Below are 21,430 nucleotides of genomic sequence, written 5' to 3'. Positions count from 1 at the left end.
ACAAAATGAACTGTTTAGGCTATAATAGTATGTTAAGTTTGAGTCAACCGGGCAGACAGAATGAGATCCATGCCTAATAGTGTTTTGTATAGACCATATTATGAATTTCCATGTTTGTTAATTTGAAAATAAATGCCTTTTCTATTCTATTATATAATATAATCAAAATGATACTTTAAACAAAAAGATACTCGTTTGTTTGATATTTTTCTATAATGTGGGCAATATAATGATTCTAAATATATCTCGTTTAAACTGTGAGGGGGTGTCAGCTGCAATTCCTACAACAAGTACAAGTAGATAATCTATTGCATTGACATTGTTGTCAGTAACTACATTGCACCACACAGGAACAAGTATCAGCATTTACCTTAAAGGATTGTTAACTGTAATTTTATTATCACTCAAATTGTAAGTATTTTTATTTTTTATTTTATATATTTTTTTCTAAATGAGGGTTCAGCAGGTCATATCAACCCCTCGTGTTGTCTGTGTTATTGAAAGAAAGACTTGTAAGTATGTCGAGTTTGAATGCGGGGCCTCTGGATTCGAACCCAGGACCTTATTTGTCAGTGAGCACAAACATTGCTTCTTGTATCCATCATCATCATCATCATCATCATCATCATCATCATCATCATCATCAACACAATGTTCAATGCAACTGATATTAATTTTCTTAGTATATCTACCACAATAAAAATGCGTAGAAATGAGTTTCTTTTCAGATATATTTCAACAAATTTAAAAGTATGTCAATTTCAATATAATATGTATTTACAGTTCATATGCCACATTCATTACCTGTGTAAGATTCAGAAGATGAATATCAATGATTTTTTTTTATTTTTAGATATTGCATTATCAGTTTTGTTTGGTTGCAAATTGCAAGACATGGTGCTCGTCATTGTAATGTAAAAGTCCTGGGTTCGAATCCAGCACTTACAAATGGACTTTTTTTCAAAAACATCATAAACAACATAAAAAATAACCATGTAAAAAAAGCTATATATACTACAGCTATCAATAAAATGAAAAGTTCCAAATTGAATTTAACATTTATGATATAATATTTTTCAGAGGATTATAACATCTTAATGTGTTGTAAAAAATTGATTATTGATCAATAAAGCGTGTAAACATTTTTAATTATCTATGACAATTGGATTGGTGCTGATGACTTTGAGCTTCTTTTTTTCTTTTTATGAAATGGCTTTGTTTGCTGTTAGCTTCAAGATGAAACTTGTAAGTACAGGTTCTTTATAATACATACCGAAGTATAAAATTTACCAAAGAATTTATATGTTCTTATTACGAGTATAATATGTATATTGTATAATAATATGCAATTTGCATTACTATAATTTTCTTTTGGTTCAAATTTCTAGAAATTGATTTTTATTATACTTGGATTTATACTGGGAAGTGAGGTACACAGTTCTAACGATCAAACTTTTGCCATAAAATGGGCCCCGGTAGAATACAAAGTTCTACTTGATATGACAGATGTTTTTGAAAAATTTACTAAAATTTTCCGAGGGGAAGTGACAATAAGTGGTGTAACATCATCTGAAATCATTGAGCTGGTTTTGCACAGTAAAGTAAATGTAACTGAGATCTATTATGTAAATAGTGAAATGGAAAAAGTAAACGTCGACAAAAATCACACGCTTCAACTTGAAGATGGGATGTTAAAACTATATCTCAATTCTGTTTTACCCAAGGATAGTTTTTTCGTTATTAACATAAAATACACTGGAGAGTTAAGTGATACCTCAATCACTTTTATACCAAATTATAACAATAAACATCAATTCAGGTAATTTTTGACATTAATTAAGCTAAAATTATGATTGAATCAGACCAAATTAAACATAACTTTGTTGTGAGTAGTTTAATTTGGCATGTAAAATTTAATTTAAAAAGTAGTGTTTTCAGACTTTCAATCTATATCTTCATGTATTATATTTTTAGACCATTAATAGCCACAAATTTTCAAAAGTTTGATGCAAGAGAGTTATTTCCATGTGTAGACTTTCCTAGGTTTAAAGCTAAATTTACCTTAGAATTATTGAGACCACGATGGATGAAAGCTTTATCAAACATGCCAAGGATAAAAACAACACAAGGAAAGTGAGTGAAAATTTAATGTTGTATTATATTTTGAAACTTGATTAAATTTATTGCATTACTTTTTATTCTAGTTTAATGTTCAACAAGCCAATAAGTGACACATTTAATAAATCACTACCAATGTCCACGTACATGTTTGCGCTTGTCCTATTGCGAGACAACTATTTAAACCATACTTTAAGAAATGGGATTACTATATGGTTTACAAAAAAAGACAATGTTAACTTTCTAGAAGAAGCAGTTCCTTATTTATTAGACTCTTTAAAAGATTATACAGGAATAAGTTACATCCTGCCAAAATTAGATTTAGTTTTAATACCAAACAAAAGTCATGAATCTTTAGGAAACTGGGGACTCATCACATGGAGGTAAAACAGATCTACAGATTTATTATTTCATTGTACTAGTACCTACTGAGATTTCATTTAATAATAATTAATATCAAATTGAACCATCAGATCCAAAATTCTTCTAGGTTATTAATTTTTTGTAGACATCAATTGAGCATGCAATAATGACAATATCATCAGCATATAACGAGGATCTTATATTTTCTCTCCCCCCACCATTTTAAAATAACTGAAAAATGTTGTTCAAACTCCCAGTAAATTGAACTGTTGTTCAAACGACCCAGTATATTAAAAAAACAGGTCGATTTAGATGCTCAACATTGTGGTGAAATCTAAAATAAAGCATAATGCTTTTTCTTTATCTTATCATCCACAGAATCAGATTACAGTAAATACAAATATTATTGACTGCCCTTTATTAAATCTTGCCTGTCCTAATTCGCTCCTTAGGAGTTTTAACATAAATACACTACACTTTTTTTCTTAATTGATTATGAGCTGTTCCCCCGAGCACTGCAGCTCCATTTTTGGAGCTCGTAATGACACATGTGTATATTGAGACCCTGGTGTACCAGTATTCTTCCAAATTCATTTTCAAAGGGGGTTGGGACTGAATTCAGGGTCTCTGAGACCCGATCCCGCCAGACCTTCCCTTGATGAGCCCATGTCAACTCTCACTGTAGTCACCATTCCTCTTATGCATCAGAAAAATCCAGAGGCAATGGAGGGAATCAAAGCCACGACTGGGGGATCTCCTCTTGGTGTACCGTGGTCCCCTTTTCTTTCCTGTTTACATACCATTCATTCATATGGGGTGATGGAGAACATATATTTACATAGAACTTCACATACACTAGCTAATCTAATTGAGACACATTGAGCAACCAGTCTCTGCTTGCCAGACACATTTTTTTGCCCAAATGAAATTGTCTGTGTGTAACCACGTATGGCCAATTCTTAGTCAGATTAGCATGGTCTTTTCTCTGCAATTTAGATTTTCTGGGGACCACCTATCAACCATAATCTAAAGTGCAAGAGCTTCTCGGCTAACCTGGTTCACTGACATTGCTACCTTTTCTTTACCATGTTCCTTTATTTAACGTCAGTGGGTTGAATATTGATAGGAATATCTAGAGGGTTGGCCATTCTGTTCGTTTTTTTAAACAAAATCACACTGAGAGGATCCATAAAAATATTATTATCACTGTGCCAGGTCTATCTAGCTACAAAAATAAAAGTCCAAAAAATAGTTTAGCATTTGCATTATAAAAAAGCAAATGCCTTTGTAATTAGAAACCAGATTTAAATCACCCTTCTTAAAAAGAGGGTACATTACTGACTCGGATAAACATTTTGGTACTCTTCCTTTACCATATGTTTGGTCATAAAAATTCAGCAATATCATCAAAAATGTTTGTGGTGCCCTTTGTAAAATTCATATGGGAGCATGTCTGTTTAGAGGCCACTTGTTAATATATTTCATACAGTCACTCTACCACATACAAAATGACCATTTTGTAACCATATAATTGAGTATTTTATTGTAGTCTTGACATGTTTGACCACGTTAACTTTGTTGGATTGGACAAATTAGAATACATATATAATTTTATGGGGAAAGAAATTGCCAAGTATTGGTTTGGAAATTTAGTGTCTTGCAAGGATTGGTGTCAAATATGGGTTACTGAATGCCTTTCCACCTACGTCAGTAAACAAATAGTGCGACAGGTTAAAAATCAAATTTAAACCCTATACTGATCAGCTAATGGAAATTGACTTTTTTTCCAGGCTTTCCCAGATTCAACTGATCTTGAATTATTTATTAAAAATACAGTCATGACAGCAATGGCAGATGACTCCAAACAATTACTATCTTTGGTAAATACTGACAAATGCCTTGAGAATATAGATACAATGCAATTTGGAACTGTCCATAATAATAAAGGTAATGTATTACTAGAAGAAAGGTTTCACAGCCCGAGAATCTATAATACAACAGCTCGAAAAAGCAATGTTATACAATTAAAATGTATTAATTACAAGATCATATCAATAATTATGCAATTTTGTATGTTGAAATTTGCTTTTTCATCTGAAGTCTATTGTAAGGTTAAAAAGAGATTAAAAATGTATAATATAATAAAATTTTAGTCAACAAATTAAATATATATATATTAAAAAAAAAAAAAATATATATATATATATATGTGTGTGTGTGTGTGTTTGTTTGTTTGTGTGTGTGTGTGTATGTGTGTGTGTGTGTGTGTGTGTGTGTGTTTGTTTGTTTGTTTGTTTATGTATGCATATATATTTTTTTGGGGGGAGAGAACAGTAATGTAAAAATTTGGATCAATGATGAGAATTGAACCCATGACTGCTGAGTCAACAAGTCGAGAGTCTATGATGCCAACCAGTCAGCTACTATGGTCCCCCAATTTGCCTCTTTCAACTTCTAAATCTCCAGAAATTAGTCTAATTAAATGGTTAAAATTAAAACAAACCTATTTGCACCTATGTGCACCTTATTTCTACTGGAGGACAGCTGCCTGTTGGCTCAAAAACCAAACAATTACTATTATTTCACTACTTGAGAAAAACTATTTAGTAGTCTTGTTTAACTGTATTTTATTTTCTTATATAAGGAGCTGCCATTTTGCACATGGTGGAAAACAATTTAATGACCAAAGGAAATTTTAAACAGGCAATACACAATTACTTGACAAATAAGTAAGTATTATATTATTTATTGTGATTGTATATAAATATTGTTTCATCCGTGCAGACAATTCGGCGTAGTGGATGAAACTCAATTTTGGGACTCACTAGAAGAAGTAATAGATACTTCTGTGAAGGCCAAGCTGTTCATAAATAAAACTTATACACCTGCTATTAATGAAGTGATGAAAACTTGGATTTATAACAAAGGCTATCCTTTAGTAAAAGTCAGTAGGCTTGATGGAGACATACGTGTAACTCAGGTATGTTCCCAATGTTTTTTTCCATAAAAAGAATAGAATGACAATAAAGATTATGGTGGGTTGGTCTGCAAGTTGTTGAACACATGTTGAACCATGACAGACCCAAAAAGCAACCCAAACCAGATTGACAATAGTTAAATTCTATAGAATAAGGTATGCTTTAATTCCCTAATTTCGTGGTCCGCTTGACCAATTAATACTTTACAATTAATTAAGGTTTTTTGTTGAGACGAAAAAAAGTTAATGGCACAAGAAGGATTCAAACCCACGACCTTCGGCTAGATACGCCGCTGCTCTACCACCTGAGCTATCGTGACCTCAATCCACTCGGACACCAACTTCCCATCTCAACCCCACCTTTTTGAGTTTTGCCTCCTTTTACCATTTTTCAAATGTCGTGTAATCGGTTTGGACTCTCGATGACAATTGAAATGGCGACGGAGAGCTTTAGTGAAGTGTACTTCATTTTTAAATCATTAATTCACTATTTTCGTGGTCCGCTTGACCAATTAATACATGACAATTAATTAAGGTTTTTATTGAGATGAAAAAAGTTAATGGCACGAGAGGAATTCGAACCCACGACCTTCGGCTAGATACGCCGCTGCTCTACCACCTGAGCTATCGTGACCTCGATCCACTCGGACATCAACTCCTCATCTCAACCCCGCCTTATGAGTTTTCCCTCCTTTTGCCATTTTTCTTAACTTTTTAACCATTAACTTTTTTTCATCTCAACAAAAAACCTTAATTAATTGTAAAGTATGCTTTAATGTTTAACTTGGAATTGTAGGGTTTATTTTCTAAACCTGTGATATCAAGCAATGAATACTGGTGGATTCCTTTAACATACACCACATCAAAAGAGAAAAATTTCAATAATTTAAAAGTCAAACAATGGATTCAACCAACACATAAACTACAAGAGCTTGACTTACAACTATCTGATGATGAATGGGTTGTGTTGAACATTCAGCATGCTGGTAATAATATAACAAATAATCATTCTAACAATAATAATAATAATTTTTAGGGTTCTATAGAATTTTGTATGACGACAGAACATATCAACTCATTAGTGATCATTTAATAAACCAAAGTATGCATGACATCCATCCTTTGAATCGAGCCCAGATCCTTAATGATGCATTTGAGTGTGCCTCTGAAAATTTGTTAAGTCTATCTACAGTGTTAAATTTAACAACATATCTTAGGAAAGAGGAACATTATTTGCCATTAAGTGTTGGGATGGAAGGACTTTTAAAATTAAGCTCTCAAGCAGTGGATGAAAACCTCAAAAAAAAGTTTACTGTAAGTCATGTAATGAATTATTTTTATCTTCTCTAATAACTTTATTTTATATGTTAAGAATTTCATGCGATCTCTTGTTGCTGATAACTATATGGCAGTTTTTCTAAACAAGCTTAAAGAGAACAAAGTATTGAACCATTTTTACCATATTAAGCTTGTCGAGTTGGCATGTCAACTCGATTTCTATCACTGTACAGACCAAGCTACAAAACTTGCATATTCAATAATCAATAATAAAGGCAAAAAATATCAGTAAGAATATAGCCTATATGTGATGTGTTGAAATGAAATAATTCTAAGTAATCTTGCTTAGGTTGATTCCTGAGTTGAAATACACATTATGGTGTTCTGCTGTCAGAGTTGGTTCAACGAATATCACAAAGTACCTGTTAAGAAAATTCAAATCGACGCCCAATGGAGAAGAAGCAATAACCTATGCAAAATATTTATTATGCAGTAAAGATCCATACATTATTACACAGTAATTATCTTTTATAAAAATGATTTTTAAATATGAATTTACAAAACTTATATGAAATGAAAGAAACAAACTCATTCCAGTTTTTACTCTTTAAATAATGGTTGTTTAAATAATGTGCAATTATATTACATGATCTTGGCCTATCTATAGAAAATTAGAGAGAGATAAATTTGTAGTATTATTACATTTTTAACTTCAACATTTTCCAACGTTTTAAAACATTGTAACTTTTATAAGCTATATATTTCATTTGATAATATTTAATTTGTTTTCAAGGGTTTTAAATCACCTATTTTATAAATCTACCTTTTCTGAAAATATTGTAACCCAGTTGAGAGATTTTATAACGCCCTTGGATTCAAACTGTATGCTTCTTAACTTTCTCGAAGAAAATTTTGAACTAATTCTTTCAAAGTGAGTGCAATTTCCAATACAAAAAGTATACATTAGGAAAATTACAGAAGGATAATAATCTTTTATTTTATTTTACAAATAGGATAGGATGGGAGGGAATCATTGAGTTTCTACAAGACGCTTACAACAAAGTTAAAGCTAGAGCGATATTTTGTGAAATGAAGGTTAACATTAATGAATAATTGTAAAACAAAAGTTTTAATAATTTATTCTAATTTTATTTTTTAGATACAGCAAATCTCATTATTTCATCAAATATATTACCCATGGCCAAGAGCAAGAGCGTGGGATAAGAAACATGGAGGTGAACTGAACAGATGGTTTAGCCAACATAAGCATGAATATTTTGCAGCTATAATTATTGCAAATCCCCCAAAGAATATGAATGTATTTTTAAAGCGAGACGATGTATTTTTTGAAGTGCCAAATGAATACAAAGTACACCCATTAGACAATGAATTATAATTAGCATAAATGTTTAGAATATGTTTTTCTGTCTGTTGAAGTATTATGACACAATAGATTATTTCACATTTTAACTTATTGATTTCCCATCTGTTCAATACTGTACATAAAGTAAAATGAAGGATTGTTTTTCAAACTGCGCATATAAAACTTAAAATTTTATCACAGAATTATTTTAGTAGGTTTAAAATACTATTTATTTTTCTTATTCTTTTATTAGCTGGGCCAGGATCAAATTACTGCTCAAAATTCATCATTTGTGTTGCTTGAAATATTGAGCTTTAATTATTTACTTTTTGAAATAACAATCCAGCAATTGGTGAGAAATTAGAAAATGTTTTATCCAAGTCTTTTTTTTTTATTATTAGGTCTATTGCTAAATATTACGAGGTTAAATTAATTAATTGACATTGTATTATTCAATGGGTGTATAAATTAATTTTTAAATAGTGTCTACCCAGCAAAGAGCTTTTAAGCTGATGAAGGAGTTTAAAATATAGACATCCGTGTAACTTAGGTTTTTGCTAATAAAAGCATCTAATTGTAAGCTGTTTACAAATAGTCTGAAACAGCCCAAGAAAGTTACATGCTAAAAATACCAGGAAGCAGTTGTGTTCAAGGATAAATAATCTAAACATTATTTTTATGTTTAGTTGTCCAAAGTCCAGTATGGAAAGTGAGTAAGAACTCGGCTGAGTCACTTCCATAGATACCATGGGTAAAAAAATACATGTCGTATTGTATAATGAATACACTGTAATTGCTTTCTTCAATTTGGATATTTTGTAAGAAACGTTCAAGCTCATTATGGAAAAAGTAAGTGAAATTTGAAAAGACTTAAGTAACCCAATCCTTTACATCAACAATAGTTTACTTGTATGAGAGTTACTGTTAGATTAAAAAAATATTAATAAGTTCAATCAATATACATGCAACAAGCAAAGCTAATGCAAACTTAATATCGCATAAGAATAGTTGATCTGGATTTTATCCAATACTGTTTTAATTAATTTATTTGCATGACAAATGAAAAAAAAAGTTTTGTATTCAAACAAAAGCGACATAAGTTGATACTTTTTTAACCATGATCTTCTTTGTCTTTTTTTATTATCCATCTATCCCTCATGGCATTCAATATTTAATTTTACCCTCAGATAAATACAGCACAATAGCTTTTCTAGTCAGTTCATTTGATAAAAAAATGTAAGATGTTCTGTGAAATGTACAGAAATTGCATTGTGAGCCAACATTGACAAACATAAATATTCACATAAATAAATAAACAAATAAATAATTTCTCTTGGTATGATTAATATAAGCCTTTAATAGTATATTTTGGTAATAAAAAACAGAGATAAGGCCAATTGGAATTGTTAATAATAGTTTCAATGCCCTGATGAAGGGGGATGTATTCTTCAAAAGCTTGTTGAAAGAACTGAACGTTTCCTTTTCTTTCAAACTGGCCTTATCCCTGTTTTTTTTTTTTTTTATACAAAAGTACGTTTATAATTACATTTTTATTTTATATTTAAGATATTATTACTATTTGTCATCGGAATTTTTACCTGCATGGGCACAAGAGTTCAAATTGACGATAACAGCAGTCCCTTTTGGATATACTGGAAGCCGTTTCGTTACTCACTGGACATCGTTATGGATATTCAACATAAGTCCTTCGAAGGAAAAGTTAAAATTGCCGGGGTCATTTTAAAAGATACGGACAAACTGGGACTTCACTGTCGAGTGAATATTTCAGAAGGATTTTATACGTTAAAAGGAAATAACAAATTCATAAATCTCAGTTTGGCATCGAAAAATGTCAATTCCGATTCTATTTTTCTCAATTTGGATCAAACTCTGAGAAAAGATGTTGAATTTATGCTCACATTAAGATACAATGGTTTGATGCAAAATTTAACAGGATTGTACATGTCTTTTTATCGATTCAATAATGAAAAAAGGTTTGTAATGAGGTAATTTAATTAATTATAAATTATTTGATAATATGTTTTCTAGAACAGTAATTAGTACTGAATTTCAACCAATGGGAGCCCGATGGGTATTTCCTTGCATAGATATTCCCAGTTATAAAGCAGTGTTTGAGTTGAAAGTAGGCAGACCACAGACAATGAATGCTCTCTCAAACATGCCAATTAAAAGTACATCACCTCCAGAGTAAATATTCATACAAAAAAGTTCAATATAGTTTAATAATTATTGAAATATTATGACAGTTCAGGAATCAATGGTCAAGTATGGGATGTATTCCATCCAAGTCCTAAGATGTCAACCTATGTTCTGACCTTTTTAATATATGACACCTTGACAAATCTAACCCTTCAAAATAACAACACAATTTGGTACCCAAATGAGATTAAAAGACACATACAATTAACATCTGAAATTATGGTTATGCTGAGAGACCAAATGGAAAAGTACACTGGGATAAAGTATGTCCTTCCAAAATTGGATTTGGCAGTCGTACCGGAGAAAGCACCTATCGCTATGGAAAGCTGGGGTCTCATAACATGGAGGTGATGAAGCAGTGTTATTATTGGGATTATACTTTTATAATTTTCTATTTTTTAAAAATAGATATAGTCATATATCTGCGGAAGAAAGGAAGATATTTGTTAGAGAGGAGTTGGAGTTTGTTGTCTATATGGCACATGAAATTGCACATCAATGGTTCGGCAACCTCGTAACATGCAGATATTGGTGTTATTTATGGCTCAACGAAGGCATAACATCTTATATAATGAATCAGATTGTAGATCAAGTAATGACTCTGTTTCATTACGCATTATACAAAATAAATAAATGAACTATTTCTAGGTATTACCAAATTCAAATGCTATGGATATATTTACATTAGACATAATTGATTATACTATGAATCAAGATACATATGTTCCTTTTTCTTTGGTGGAACAAGACTATTGTGAGAGACAAACAATGCGTTTGCCAATGTCATTGAATATCTATCTCAAAGGTTTTTTTTTTATATTTAATATAACTAGACTATGATTAAAATTTCATTTTAAACAAATAGATTTAAGCAAGTTTACATTCTTTCTTCAAAAGTTGCATAATTTAAGGAGCTGCGATTTTACACATGGTCAGAAAAATTATCATGACAGATGACATGTTTAAAGAAGGCTTGCAGAAATTCTTGATGGACAAGTAGGTACCAATGTTATTACTAACTCCGATTTAATTATTATAACTTTTTGAATTATATCACATCTAATTATTTTTAGCCAGTTTGATTCTGTGACAGAAAAAGAACTTTGGGAAGCGATGCAAGCAAAAATGAATGAAACTGAAATCCCTGAAGGAGAATCTCTGGAGACCTTGATGTATGCGTGGACTCACAACCGAGGCTTTCCATTGCTCAATGTTTATCGACATACAGACAATGGTAGCATTGCGATTAAACAGGTATCTACTAAATCTACTTTGTACATAAGCAAATTAAAAAACAAATAAATAGTTAATATATTTGTTTGTTAACGGTGTGAAGGAGGCATTTTATTTATTCGAGAAGGATGCTTCATACAAAAGCTATTTATGGATTCCTTTAACTTACACAACATCAAAAGAAAAAAATTTTGAAAATGTTCATCTCAAAGAGTGGCTAAGGCCAACCAGCGATTTACAACCACTTGCAGTAACCATAACAGAAGATGATTGGATAATACTCAATCTTCAGAATGCAGGTATTAAATATTAAATTTTTAATGTTCTAAATCTTTTCCAAATTTTATTATTGTCACTGCAAAAAGAGTTTTAGGTTTACTAAATTAATTATAAATTACAAATCTTATTATAAATTTTTGTATGTTGTTGGTTTTTCTTTTATAGATGGAGAGTGGTTTTTATTTGTCTGGTATTTTATGCAAGTTATTCTGTTAAAATATAAGACAAATAAAAAACACCCTACATATTTGAAAATCTTAGATCTTCAATGAAATTATATATCACATACTGGTAATTATTATGTATTATCATAAAAGTTTAAATAAATCTGTTGATTTGCAGTCAGAAGTGTGACCATAAAATTTGTTTTCTAACGTGTAAAATATGTGAAACTGTTTAATTACTTTACCATTTCATTTTAATTATTAATCAAAGGTATGCAAAATTCACTAATTTCGTGGTCCGCTTAACCAACTAGCTCATGCCATTGACTTTTTTTATCTCAACTAAAAACCTTAATTGATTGGTATGCAAAATGTTGACATCTGGAATATGGTCAAGGGAAGATCAAAGTAAGACTTCATCATCATCGTGGCGTTTTAGTTGTTATTATCAATGTTATATATTTAGCTTTACTAATTCAATTGCTTGAAAAATATCAATTATCATAAAACAAATTTTTTCAGGCTATTACAAAATCAATTATGACCAAAGGACTTGGCAGCTTATAACTGCACATTTAATGAGTGACAGGATGGAAGAAATTCATCCATTGAACAGAGGGCAGATAATAAATGATGCTTTTCAGCTGGCCAAAGCTGGCTTATTGAATTACTCAGTTGTTTTAAATCTCTCAAGGTATCTGAAAAACGAATTGCATTACTACCCACTCTATCTTGGCATAATGTCAATCCAGTCATTATTTCCTTTTGTAAAAACTGCGGGGAATTACTACAAGGTTGTTGTCAATAATAGAAATTTATCTTTCAAAGGAGTAAATGGATTTGTTTTCTAGAACTACATGAAGTATCTAGTGAGCAACATTTACAAACATGTTACATCTGACGAATTCAACGTGACAGATGTGGTCAGCCATTCGCTTAAAATTATGATTATCGAATTGGGATGTACACTCGATTTTCAACATTGCAAGAACCAAGTCATGCAAATTGTGGATTCTGTAATTAATAAGGATCTCAATGAAAATCAGTATGAATGGAAAAATCATATTATTCCAATAAACATTTTTCTCTTGCAAAAACTGTTTCAGATTAAATCTTGAATTAATGGAGAGCTTTTGGTGTACTGCTGCCAAAACAGGCACCGAAAAAGTGTTTAACTACATTAAACATAAATATATTGAAGAAAAACAAACAGTGCTGAAACAGATATACTTAAATTCTCTTTTCTGTGTCAGAAGTAGAAACATATTTAACAGGTATGGATTAAATTTGTCCCAATGTAAGTGGACAGAATTTAAAACATTAAAAAAAATTAAATACATAAAAAGTAAGAAATTTATCACTTTAATTTTTTTTTCAAGCTTGCTAAATGACATTTTCCACAAAGTGAAGTACATCAAAGATATTGATCCAAAGTTTATAATGACTCGTATTATATCTCCCTATACAGCGTGTTATCTTATAGACTATTTCTTTGAAAACTTTGAAATTATTGTTTCCAAGTAAGAAATAATTATTTTCATTTTTTTTTTTAATTTTACAGTTTAAACCTTAATATTTCAGCTATGGGAACAACAAAGTTATAGAGTATTTAAATGAAATTTTTATAACAACAGACAAAGAAGAGTGCAAGAACAAAGTACACCTTTTTATTGTAACTTTTCCACAGCTGTACAAATATTTTCATAATTTAATATTGCAGTTAAAAGATTTGGTTGGTAAACGGTCCATTCCTATTCAACTGAACAACAAAAGTGACTGGGTCAATAGATTTAGAGATGTTATATTCTGGTTTGAGAAACAAAACTTTGATATTGAGAGTGGGCCTGAAGAGGAAAAAAATTGTGGAAACAGTAAAAATGTTTTTATCGAAAAGAATATTAACTTTTTCAAAGTTACAAATGAATAGTATTTATATTAAACTATTCTTTCATTGTACATTTCGATTAAATGTAACTATTAATGGAGTTGTTCAGTCTCTCTTTTGTTACAACAATTATGTATCACAATAAAACTATGAAGTAATTTTCCTTTTTTGTAGAAACCACCTGTGTGTGTGTGTGTGTGTGTGTGTGTGTGTGTGTGATATTAATCTTGGAAAAACACAACTATGTGCTTTTTATTAAATTAAAAAAAAAATTGCCAAAATGGATATAAATGCCAAAACCAATTTGAAAAAACACAACTAGCAAGAGAAAAAAAAATAAAAAAGACCAAACTAAAATTGTCCCAGAGTCTACAAGAACACTTGCACACCTCGAAAATTTATCAGGACGTGTGTATTATGGAATATCATAAGCATTAAATTTATTAAATTAAGTTAATGCTTGTCATCCTAAACATATCCTCGATGTTTTGGTTTATTTTTTACTTTACCCTTTCCACCACCCCGCCGTACCTGAGGAAGACCCCATACCGGTGGACAAACGCTTTTGCTTAATCGAATTTGTATATCTAAGGGATTTCAAATAAATGGGATAAAAATACATCCCAACGATCTTTCCTTCAGGCGAGACTGCTGGTCGGTTTTTGAAGGGACCATATTTTCATTTTAGAACCTAAAACAAAAGGTCTTCCCTTGCTGGTTTCCCCTTGCACATTTACTTTTCCTTGGTTTTATTTTCTATCTATTTATATTATCTAAAATTTTCTTATTAAGAAGAGGAAAACAGCCCGGAACCCTAAACCTATGTTTAATTATGCAATAAATAAATAAATAACAGTAATAAAACTCTAACAATAATAACAATATTTAGGACTTAATAATTAGAATAAATAGAATAAATAGGTACTTGTTCATTTAAGTGATTTGAGGCAAAGTCTTTTAGTGCTCCAAAAGATTTGATATCACAGACTAGCTTTTGGAGATTAGGCGGCCATTCTGCTGAGGTGATGGTCTTTTGCAAACGTTCTCTTTCTGCCTTGAATTTGATACAGCTGAAGAGTTTATGTTCGGCGTCTTCTTTTGTTTTGGTATGTCAGATATGTTTCAAAATTTGGTTATCATCAGTGGTGTGTTTTAAATGACCAAACTGCTAACCTCAACAAGAAATTTCACTATAATAGTACCATCGGCAAATTAATTAATTTTATTAGTAAGTTTTAGGAAGATAGTTTAATTTGAAATTTGAAAAATCAAAATCCCATGTTCCTATGCAGAGTTTGGTTCTGGAATTTCATATGTATTTCACACAATTACAATCCTTCAACTATAATGAAGATGTGATGTTGATGATGATGGAAATCTAGGAAGTGTTTATGTCCCCTAGCACTGCAGCCTTCTGTGTGATTGTACTTTTCCTAGTTCCTTAGTTTAATTCAATTGACTTTATCCTTCTCTTAATTAATATTAGGTCAATGAATGTCATAGCTACAATTCCTTTCCTGGTTTTTCCCACAGGTCTCCATTGAGTGGTTCTTCACATTGAAAGATGACATGGGTGACTGTTTCATCCTTGTCATTATTTAACCTACAAATGTGGTCATCATTGAACAACCCATCTAATATAGATGTTTTTTCGGATGCCAGTGGCCAATTTATAGCCCTATCACTCCTCTCAGTTTAGAACACTCAAACTGTAGCAAATTTGTCAGTTTTAGCAAGGAGTCTTTTAGCATAGTTTATTTGGTTTAGCACTTGAAGAGTTTATCCATTTTGCGATGGAGGATTCTATGTTTGTTTCTGTCATCCACATACAGGTTCAGGGTTTCAATATAAATGTGGTCCTGCAGATCCTCCTCTTGCCAGTTTGTTTGCCTTTTCATGACCCAAAAATCTTTTGTGTCCTGGTACCTAATATATCATCAGGTTGTTTCATTTCACTAGGTTTTGGAGATTTCAGATACATTCACTAACAAATTTTGATGTGATTTTTTATATTGATGCTTAAATAGGTGCTTGGCTATCTGACCTTATGATGATTTGTTCTCGATGTAACCTCTTTTAGGATTTTCTAAGGCACAACTGTTGATGGCGTGTATTTCAGCTTGAAAGAGATCAGTGTACATCCATGGTGAGTTGGACTGCTCTTACATATTACTCCTGCATTTGGTTTGCCAGTTTTGTATGCTGTAAGTTTCGATAGCTTGTTTTTGTTGAGCTTTTGTCCATGGGATTAGTGACAGGATATTTCTCATTATTGAGGGTCTTATTACTACCATATAGCCAATAGGCCATTTCAGTTTTAGTCCTCAAGATTTGCCTAAAGTTCTTCTAGTGGACATCAAGCAGACAAATTGTGTAAACATTTTTTTAAATTTTTTATTGCCAATTGTTTAGTTGTTAAATGATTTTACTTGTTCAATAAATTATACAAGTTTTATTATTGTTTGAATATTAAGTTTACCTTTTAAAGATGGCATTTTCATATTGGTATATTTCCTCAATTCAGTATTTATTCAGGTACCTTTTTTTCTAGAATCACCATTGTTCCTTTCGAGTTGAGTGAAATTACATTTTAAATACACACGATCTCCAAATAATCATTTTAAATACATTTTACAAATGAAGAGCGTAGGCCTTTCAATTTGTTCCACTGCCGTTTAATAACATGGGCAATTAAATTTAACAGATTGATGCGATTCAGTTGAATTCAGTACAGATAATAGTGTGATAAAGTAACGAATACACCCTCACTGATTAGAAGTGTTTCATAAATCATTGCAATGGCTTATAGACATGTAAGTAAGTACTAATGCATACCAAATTTATTATTATTTTGTGAAAATAGTTTGAACTAAACAAACCAATTTGTTCTAAGTTTTAACAATGAGAACAAAAGGAATACAACTGAGTAAATGGCAGGAAATGGCAGAAACGATAAATGGTCTGAAAATAGGTTCTTACACAACTTTAATCTTTCACGTTTATGCATTTTTAAAATTAATTTAAGTACAAATCAAGACAGAATTTGTATAATTTCCCTTTATCTTTTAAATATTTTATAAAACTAATATATCTTTCAAAACTTATTTTTTCAAATATTGATTATTGTGTAGATTTTTTAAAATTTGTTAGGCCAAAATAGTGCATGCAGTTATCAATTTTTAGTGTTGTCTTAGCTTTTGTGACATATTCATGTTAAATTTATTTTTAATGTCAAATTATAATGGCATTATTCCTGATCTTTATTAATATAAAATGTATTGTAGGCGAATTACATCTGAGATTTTATTTAAATGAATATAACATGAAAATGAACAAAATGAGCAAAAATGGAACATCAAAAATAAAAAATCTAAACACCCTCATATAAATGTGTCTGAACAAAAGACATCCCCTTATTCAATTTTATAAAAATGCTAATTCTTGCAACTAACAAACTCTCTTTGTATTAGATTGGGTTTATACTCCTTCTTTGGATTTTTAATGTCGGAAGTGATCACAGAGAGGAGACATATGGAGGATATCCTTTTTGGGAAGACTGGAAACCGTCTCGATACTCACTTGATATTTGGATGAAAATTGAAGAGAAGTCATTTTTTGGAGAAGTTCGCATAACAGGAACAGTTTTAAAAGACACGGATAAACTGGGATTTCACAGCAAAGTGAACATTAAAGATGGATTTTATTCAATAAAAGACACTAATACAAAATTAAATTTGAATTTAGCATCAGAAAATGTCACTTGTGGGGTTATTATTTTTGTGTTAGATCAAATTATAAGGAAAGATGTTGAATTTATTCTCACATTAAAATACAGTGGTAATATGAATGAACTAAAAGGACTGTATATGTCTTTTTATGAATTCAATAATGAAAAAAGGTTTGTATTTGAAATATTCAATTGATCCTCATTATTTTATCTTGTTATTTGTTAATGATTTTAGAAAAGTAATTAGTACAGAATTTCAACCTATGGGGGCCCGATTGGTATTTCCCTGTATAGATATTCCTAGTTATAAAGCAGTATTTGAGATTAAATTGGGTAGGCCCCAGTCCATGAAGGCTCTGTCAAACATGCCAATTAGAAACACATCAGCTCCAGAGTAAATTTTTATAAATAAGAATCACTATTATGATTATTTATTCTTTCTATTTTTACAGCCCAAAAATAAAGGGTCAGGTATGGGACACATTCTACCCAACTCCAAAAATGTCCACTTATAATGTGGCATTTGTTATATTCGATGACCTGGCGAGCGCAGAATTTCCAAAAAACAACACTATATGGTATCCAGAAGCAATAAAAGAAAATATACTTTTACCATCTGAAATTATGGCAGTTTTATTAGAGGCAATGGAAAACTACACTGGGATAGATTATAATCTACCAAAAATGGATCTTGTGCTGGTTCCCAACAAAATAGTTGCTGCTATGGAAAGTTGGGGTCTCATCACATGGAGGTAATTATGATCTCACAAAATGCAAAGGCTAATTTTATTTGTTCTTATTGATATATTCCTTTCCAGCCATAGATTCCTGTTTTTAAAACGTGAAATGTCTACATTTGATGACGAGTTAAAATTTGTTCTTATTATGGCACACGAAATTGCACATCAGTGGTTTGGAAACCTTGTAACATGCAGATACTGGTGTTATTTGTGGTTGAATGAAGGCATTACATCATACTTAATGAATCTGATTGTGGACCAAGTAATCTTTCGCTATTGTAAATTAGTTTTAACATCCTAATACATAATTATCTTTAGTTATTTCCAGAATCAAAAGCAATGGAATTGTTTGTGTCAATAAACATGGAAAGTGTTATATCTGATGATTTCTATATGCCGTTTTCTTTGGTAGAAAAAAAATTCTGTCAGGATAGGATTTTAAAATATACTACATCTTTTAATACATATTTAAAAGGTAATTAATACACATTAAACATTTAAACAATTTTAAATGAAACAAGGATGTTTTGTCTAATATGTCCTATTTAAGGTAGTGCTATAACAAACATGGTTGCTAACATAATAATGAACAATGGTTCATTCAGACAAGGATTGCAAACTTATCTGATGGAAAAGTAATAAAAAATGACTTATAAAAATTTCCAGTGTTTAATTTTGTTCTTATTCCAGCCAATTTGATTCTGTCACAGAGAAAGAACTTTGGGGAGCATTGCAGACCAAAATGGGCAATAATTCAATTCCTGACGGAGAATCCCTTGAGTCATTGATGTATGGTTGGACTCACAATTATGGATTTCCTCTGCTGACAGTCTACAGACATAAAAACGGTTCTCTCACTGTCAAACAGGTAAATCTCAACATCACGGAGTTCAGTTTATTTATTTCTAAACCAATAAACACAATAAAATTACTACTTTGTTTGGTAAAAATGAAATTATAAAGAAACCGTTTGATATGCCAAGAAAAAATGGTGATGTTGAAAGCCATTGGTGGATTCCCGTAACATACACAACATCAAAAGAGAGAAATTTTGAAAATGTTCATCTCAAAGAGTGGCTTAGGCCAACCAATGAAGCACAACCAGTTACACCAATCTTAGCGGACGATGAATGGATAATTTTGAACCTTCAGAAAATAGGTATACAAAACAACAAATAAAATCTGTATATTACTGCTACTTTTTTTATTGATTGATTGATTTATTAAGAAAAGTATTGCTTAAAAAAAAAGTATTACAAGTAATTGTCATTGTTTTTAATTATTGACTAGTATTGTAAATTATATATTTGTCTTTACTCCAATACCTATTTGTTTGATTTTGAAAGTAATATAAATCAATTTTGTACCAGGCTATTACAAAGTCAACTATGATCAAAGGACTTGGGAGCTGATTGCTACAGATTTATTGAATGATAATTTGGTCAAAATTCACCCACTGAACCGGGCCCAAATAATAAATGATGCTATTTTCCTTGCCAATTCAAAACTTCTTAGTTACTCAACTTTCTTAAATCTTTCAAGATACCTAAAAAATGAGGCCTATTATGCTCCACTCTACAATGGTCTTTCGTTCATTCTTGAGTTGGTTCATTATTCAATGGGAACACCAGTTCACGACACCCTTAAAGTGAGTTTTAAAACTGAAACCAAACTAAACACTACAACCACAATGATGCATTTTAGACATACTACAAGTACATTGTATCTAATGTGTACAAACGCGTTACATCCAGAGGTTTCCGAGTCACCAATTTAATTAACTATGCTCTCAAAATGATGATTGTTAAATACGGCTGTTCATTAGATTTCCAACACTGCAAGAATCAAACTAAACAACTTCTCGATGATATCATGAATAATAGAATTGATGAAAATCAGTATGTGTCTCATACATACAATACATAAAGCAATTGTGAAATTGGCAATAAATCTATTTTAAATTAACATTATCATAAGGTTAAATTCTGAACTGAGGAGTACTTTTTGGTGTACTGCATCTAAAATAGGAGATGAGAAGGTGTTTAACTACATTAAACAGAAATATATCAAAGAGAAAAACTGGAAATTAAAAGAAGATTATTTCAATGCTCTTTTTTGTGTTAAAAACAAAGAGCTATTTCAAAGGTAATTTGAAAAAGAACATTTGTTACTACAACTAAACAAAACTCTATTGAAGTAGTAAATAAACATTCATTTTAAATTTCAGGCTGTTGAAAGATATTTTATATAAAGCTGACTACTTGAAACAAGAAACCTTAACTAGCTTACTATCAAATCTTGTTTCTTCAGATAGTTCATGTTATACAATTGACTATTATTCTGAAAATTTTGATTCTCTTAATTTACAGTTGGTAGTTTTTATTTTTATATAACTTTTATTGGGTGTTAATAAATGCTTTTTTAAATAACAGTTTTGGAAATGAATCAGTAAAGGAGCAGCTTAAGAAAATTATTTCTAGCCGTACTGGGAAAAAAGAGTGTAAAGACAAAGTATGTTGTCATTTTAGATTTTTTGACATTTGAAAATAAAATATTCATAATTTGCCTATTGCAGTTAGCAGAGCTGTTGGAACAAAAATCCATTAATGTGGTCATTTTGGAAAGGTTTTGGGACAGAAAGTATGTAGCTGAAATTACGTCCTGGTTTAAGAATGCAGCCATTGATTTTGAAATAAAAGAGGACAATACTGATAAAAGTGACACAAATATATTTATTGATAACAACACAAATTTTTTTAAAGTAATTAAATAACCTTGTTAGTATGCTATACTGCCAAAAAGTTTTATTTGTAGTAATATGATAAATGCCATAAAAACATTGATTAAGAATTTTATTTCCATCAATCTTTCAATAATTCAATAAAATATTATAAATATTTTACATTTAATGTACATTTGTTTACATAATATAAAATCTTGTAAATGATTGAATATTTATTAAATGCCAATATTTCCTTCTATTATTATATCACATTTTTTTGCAATTATTTTGTTAACATTTATTCTTGTAAGTATGTCGAATTTGAATGCAGGGCTGCTAGATTCGAACCCAGGACCTTTAC

General features: G+C 30.7%; 3 protein-coding genes across 4 annotated transcripts; all 3 read left to right on the top strand.

Annotated features, from left to right (window-relative positions):
* The first annotated feature begins 320 nt into the window (after window positions 1-320).
* Window positions 321-8,206, top strand: LOC106669627 (aminopeptidase N-like). Its single transcript, XM_014399209.2, has 16 exons — window positions 321-411; window positions 1,081-1,245; window positions 1,389-1,819; window positions 1,975-2,133; window positions 2,205-2,501; window positions 4,031-4,211; window positions 4,272-4,428; window positions 5,126-5,210; window positions 5,266-5,461; window positions 6,255-6,444; window positions 6,495-6,772; window positions 6,831-7,024; window positions 7,086-7,253; window positions 7,530-7,667; window positions 7,750-7,831; window positions 7,896-8,206. Exons 2-16 carry the CDS (start codon window positions 1,156-1,158, stop codon window positions 8,130-8,132), a joined length of 2,883 nt encoding a protein of 960 aa, XP_014254695.1. The 5' UTR covers window positions 321-411; window positions 1,081-1,155; the 3' UTR covers window positions 8,133-8,206.
* Window positions 8,207-8,674: 468 nt separating this feature from the next.
* LOC106669604 (aminopeptidase Ey-like) lies at window positions 8,675-14,039 on the top strand. Of its 2 annotated transcripts, none has more exons than XR_002909810.1 (15): window positions 8,675-8,948; window positions 9,666-10,093; window positions 10,149-10,307; window positions 10,367-10,666; window positions 10,728-10,911; window positions 10,968-11,124; window positions 11,231-11,315; window positions 11,393-11,573; window positions 11,656-11,851; window positions 12,518-12,789; window positions 12,847-13,040; window positions 13,102-13,269; window positions 13,375-13,515; window positions 13,557-13,652; window positions 13,716-14,039. XR_002909810.1 is itself a non-coding variant. In XM_024224630.1 (15 exons), the coding sequence occupies exons 1-15, from the start codon at window positions 8,940-8,942 to the stop codon at window positions 13,920-13,922; spliced, it is 2,757 nt and encodes a 918-aa protein (XP_024080398.1). In that variant the 5' UTR covers window positions 8,678-8,939; the 3' UTR covers window positions 13,923-14,039. The 2 variants fall into 2 exon arrangements, 1 of the variants encoding a protein (XP_024080398.1); XM_024224630.1 differs by having other exon boundaries at window positions 8,678-8,948; window positions 13,577-13,652.
* A 2,322-nt stretch (window positions 14,040-16,361) lies between these two features.
* Window positions 16,362-21,208, top strand: LOC112126164 (aminopeptidase Ey-like). The gene is made up of 15 exons (XM_024224629.1): window positions 16,362-16,693; window positions 17,351-17,778; window positions 17,843-18,001; window positions 18,060-18,359; window positions 18,426-18,609; window positions 18,666-18,822; window positions 18,898-18,982; window positions 19,038-19,215; window positions 19,311-19,506; window positions 19,718-19,995; window positions 20,052-20,245; window positions 20,325-20,492; window positions 20,575-20,715; window positions 20,780-20,858; window positions 20,923-21,208. The coding sequence occupies exons 1-15, from the start codon at window positions 16,679-16,681 to the stop codon at window positions 21,118-21,120; spliced, it is 2,760 nt and encodes a 919-aa protein (XP_024080397.1). The 5' UTR covers window positions 16,362-16,678; the 3' UTR covers window positions 21,121-21,208.
* Window positions 21,209-21,430: the final 222 nt, after the last annotated feature.

This window comes from Cimex lectularius, unplaced genomic scaffold, assembly GCF_000648675.2.
Source record: "Cimex lectularius strain Harlan isolate CLEC.00 unplaced genomic scaffold, Clec_2.1 scaffold8, whole genome shotgun sequence".
Classification (NCBI taxonomy): Eukaryota; Metazoa; Arthropoda; class Insecta; order Hemiptera; family Cimicidae; genus Cimex; species Cimex lectularius.
This window is presented reverse-complemented; position numbering and strand designations above follow the sequence as displayed.

Bases quoted from the DNA above. Each gene is read 5' to 3' on its own strand.
- LOC106669604 (XM_024224630.1), top strand. The intron at 10,308-10,366 runs GTAAATATTCAT...ATATTATGACAG, and splicing joins AAAAGTACATCACCTCCAGA to TTCAGGAATCAATGGTCAAG. The intron at 13,270-13,374 runs GTATGGATTAAA...TTTTTTTTCAAG, and splicing joins AGTAGAAACATATTTAACAG to CTTGCTAAATGACATTTTCC.
- LOC112126164 (XM_024224629.1), top strand. The intron at 18,360-18,425 runs GTAATTATGATC...ATTCCTTTCCAG, and splicing joins TGGGGTCTCATCACATGGAG to CCATAGATTCCTGTTTTTAA. The intron at 20,246-20,324 runs GTATGTGTCTCA...CATTATCATAAG, and splicing joins AATAGAATTGATGAAAATCA to GTTAAATTCTGAACTGAGGA.
- LOC106669627 (XM_014399209.2), top strand. From the start codon at position 1,156: ATGACAATTGGATTGGTGCTGATGACTTTGAGCTTCTTTTTTTCTTTT. The intron at 6,445-6,494 runs GTAATAATATAA...AATAATTTTTAG, and splicing joins GTTGAACATTCAGCATGCTG to GGTTCTATAGAATTTTGTAT. The intron at 7,254-7,529 runs GTAATTATCTTT...TTTGTTTTCAAG, and splicing joins GATCCATACATTATTACACA to GGTTTTAAATCACCTATTTT.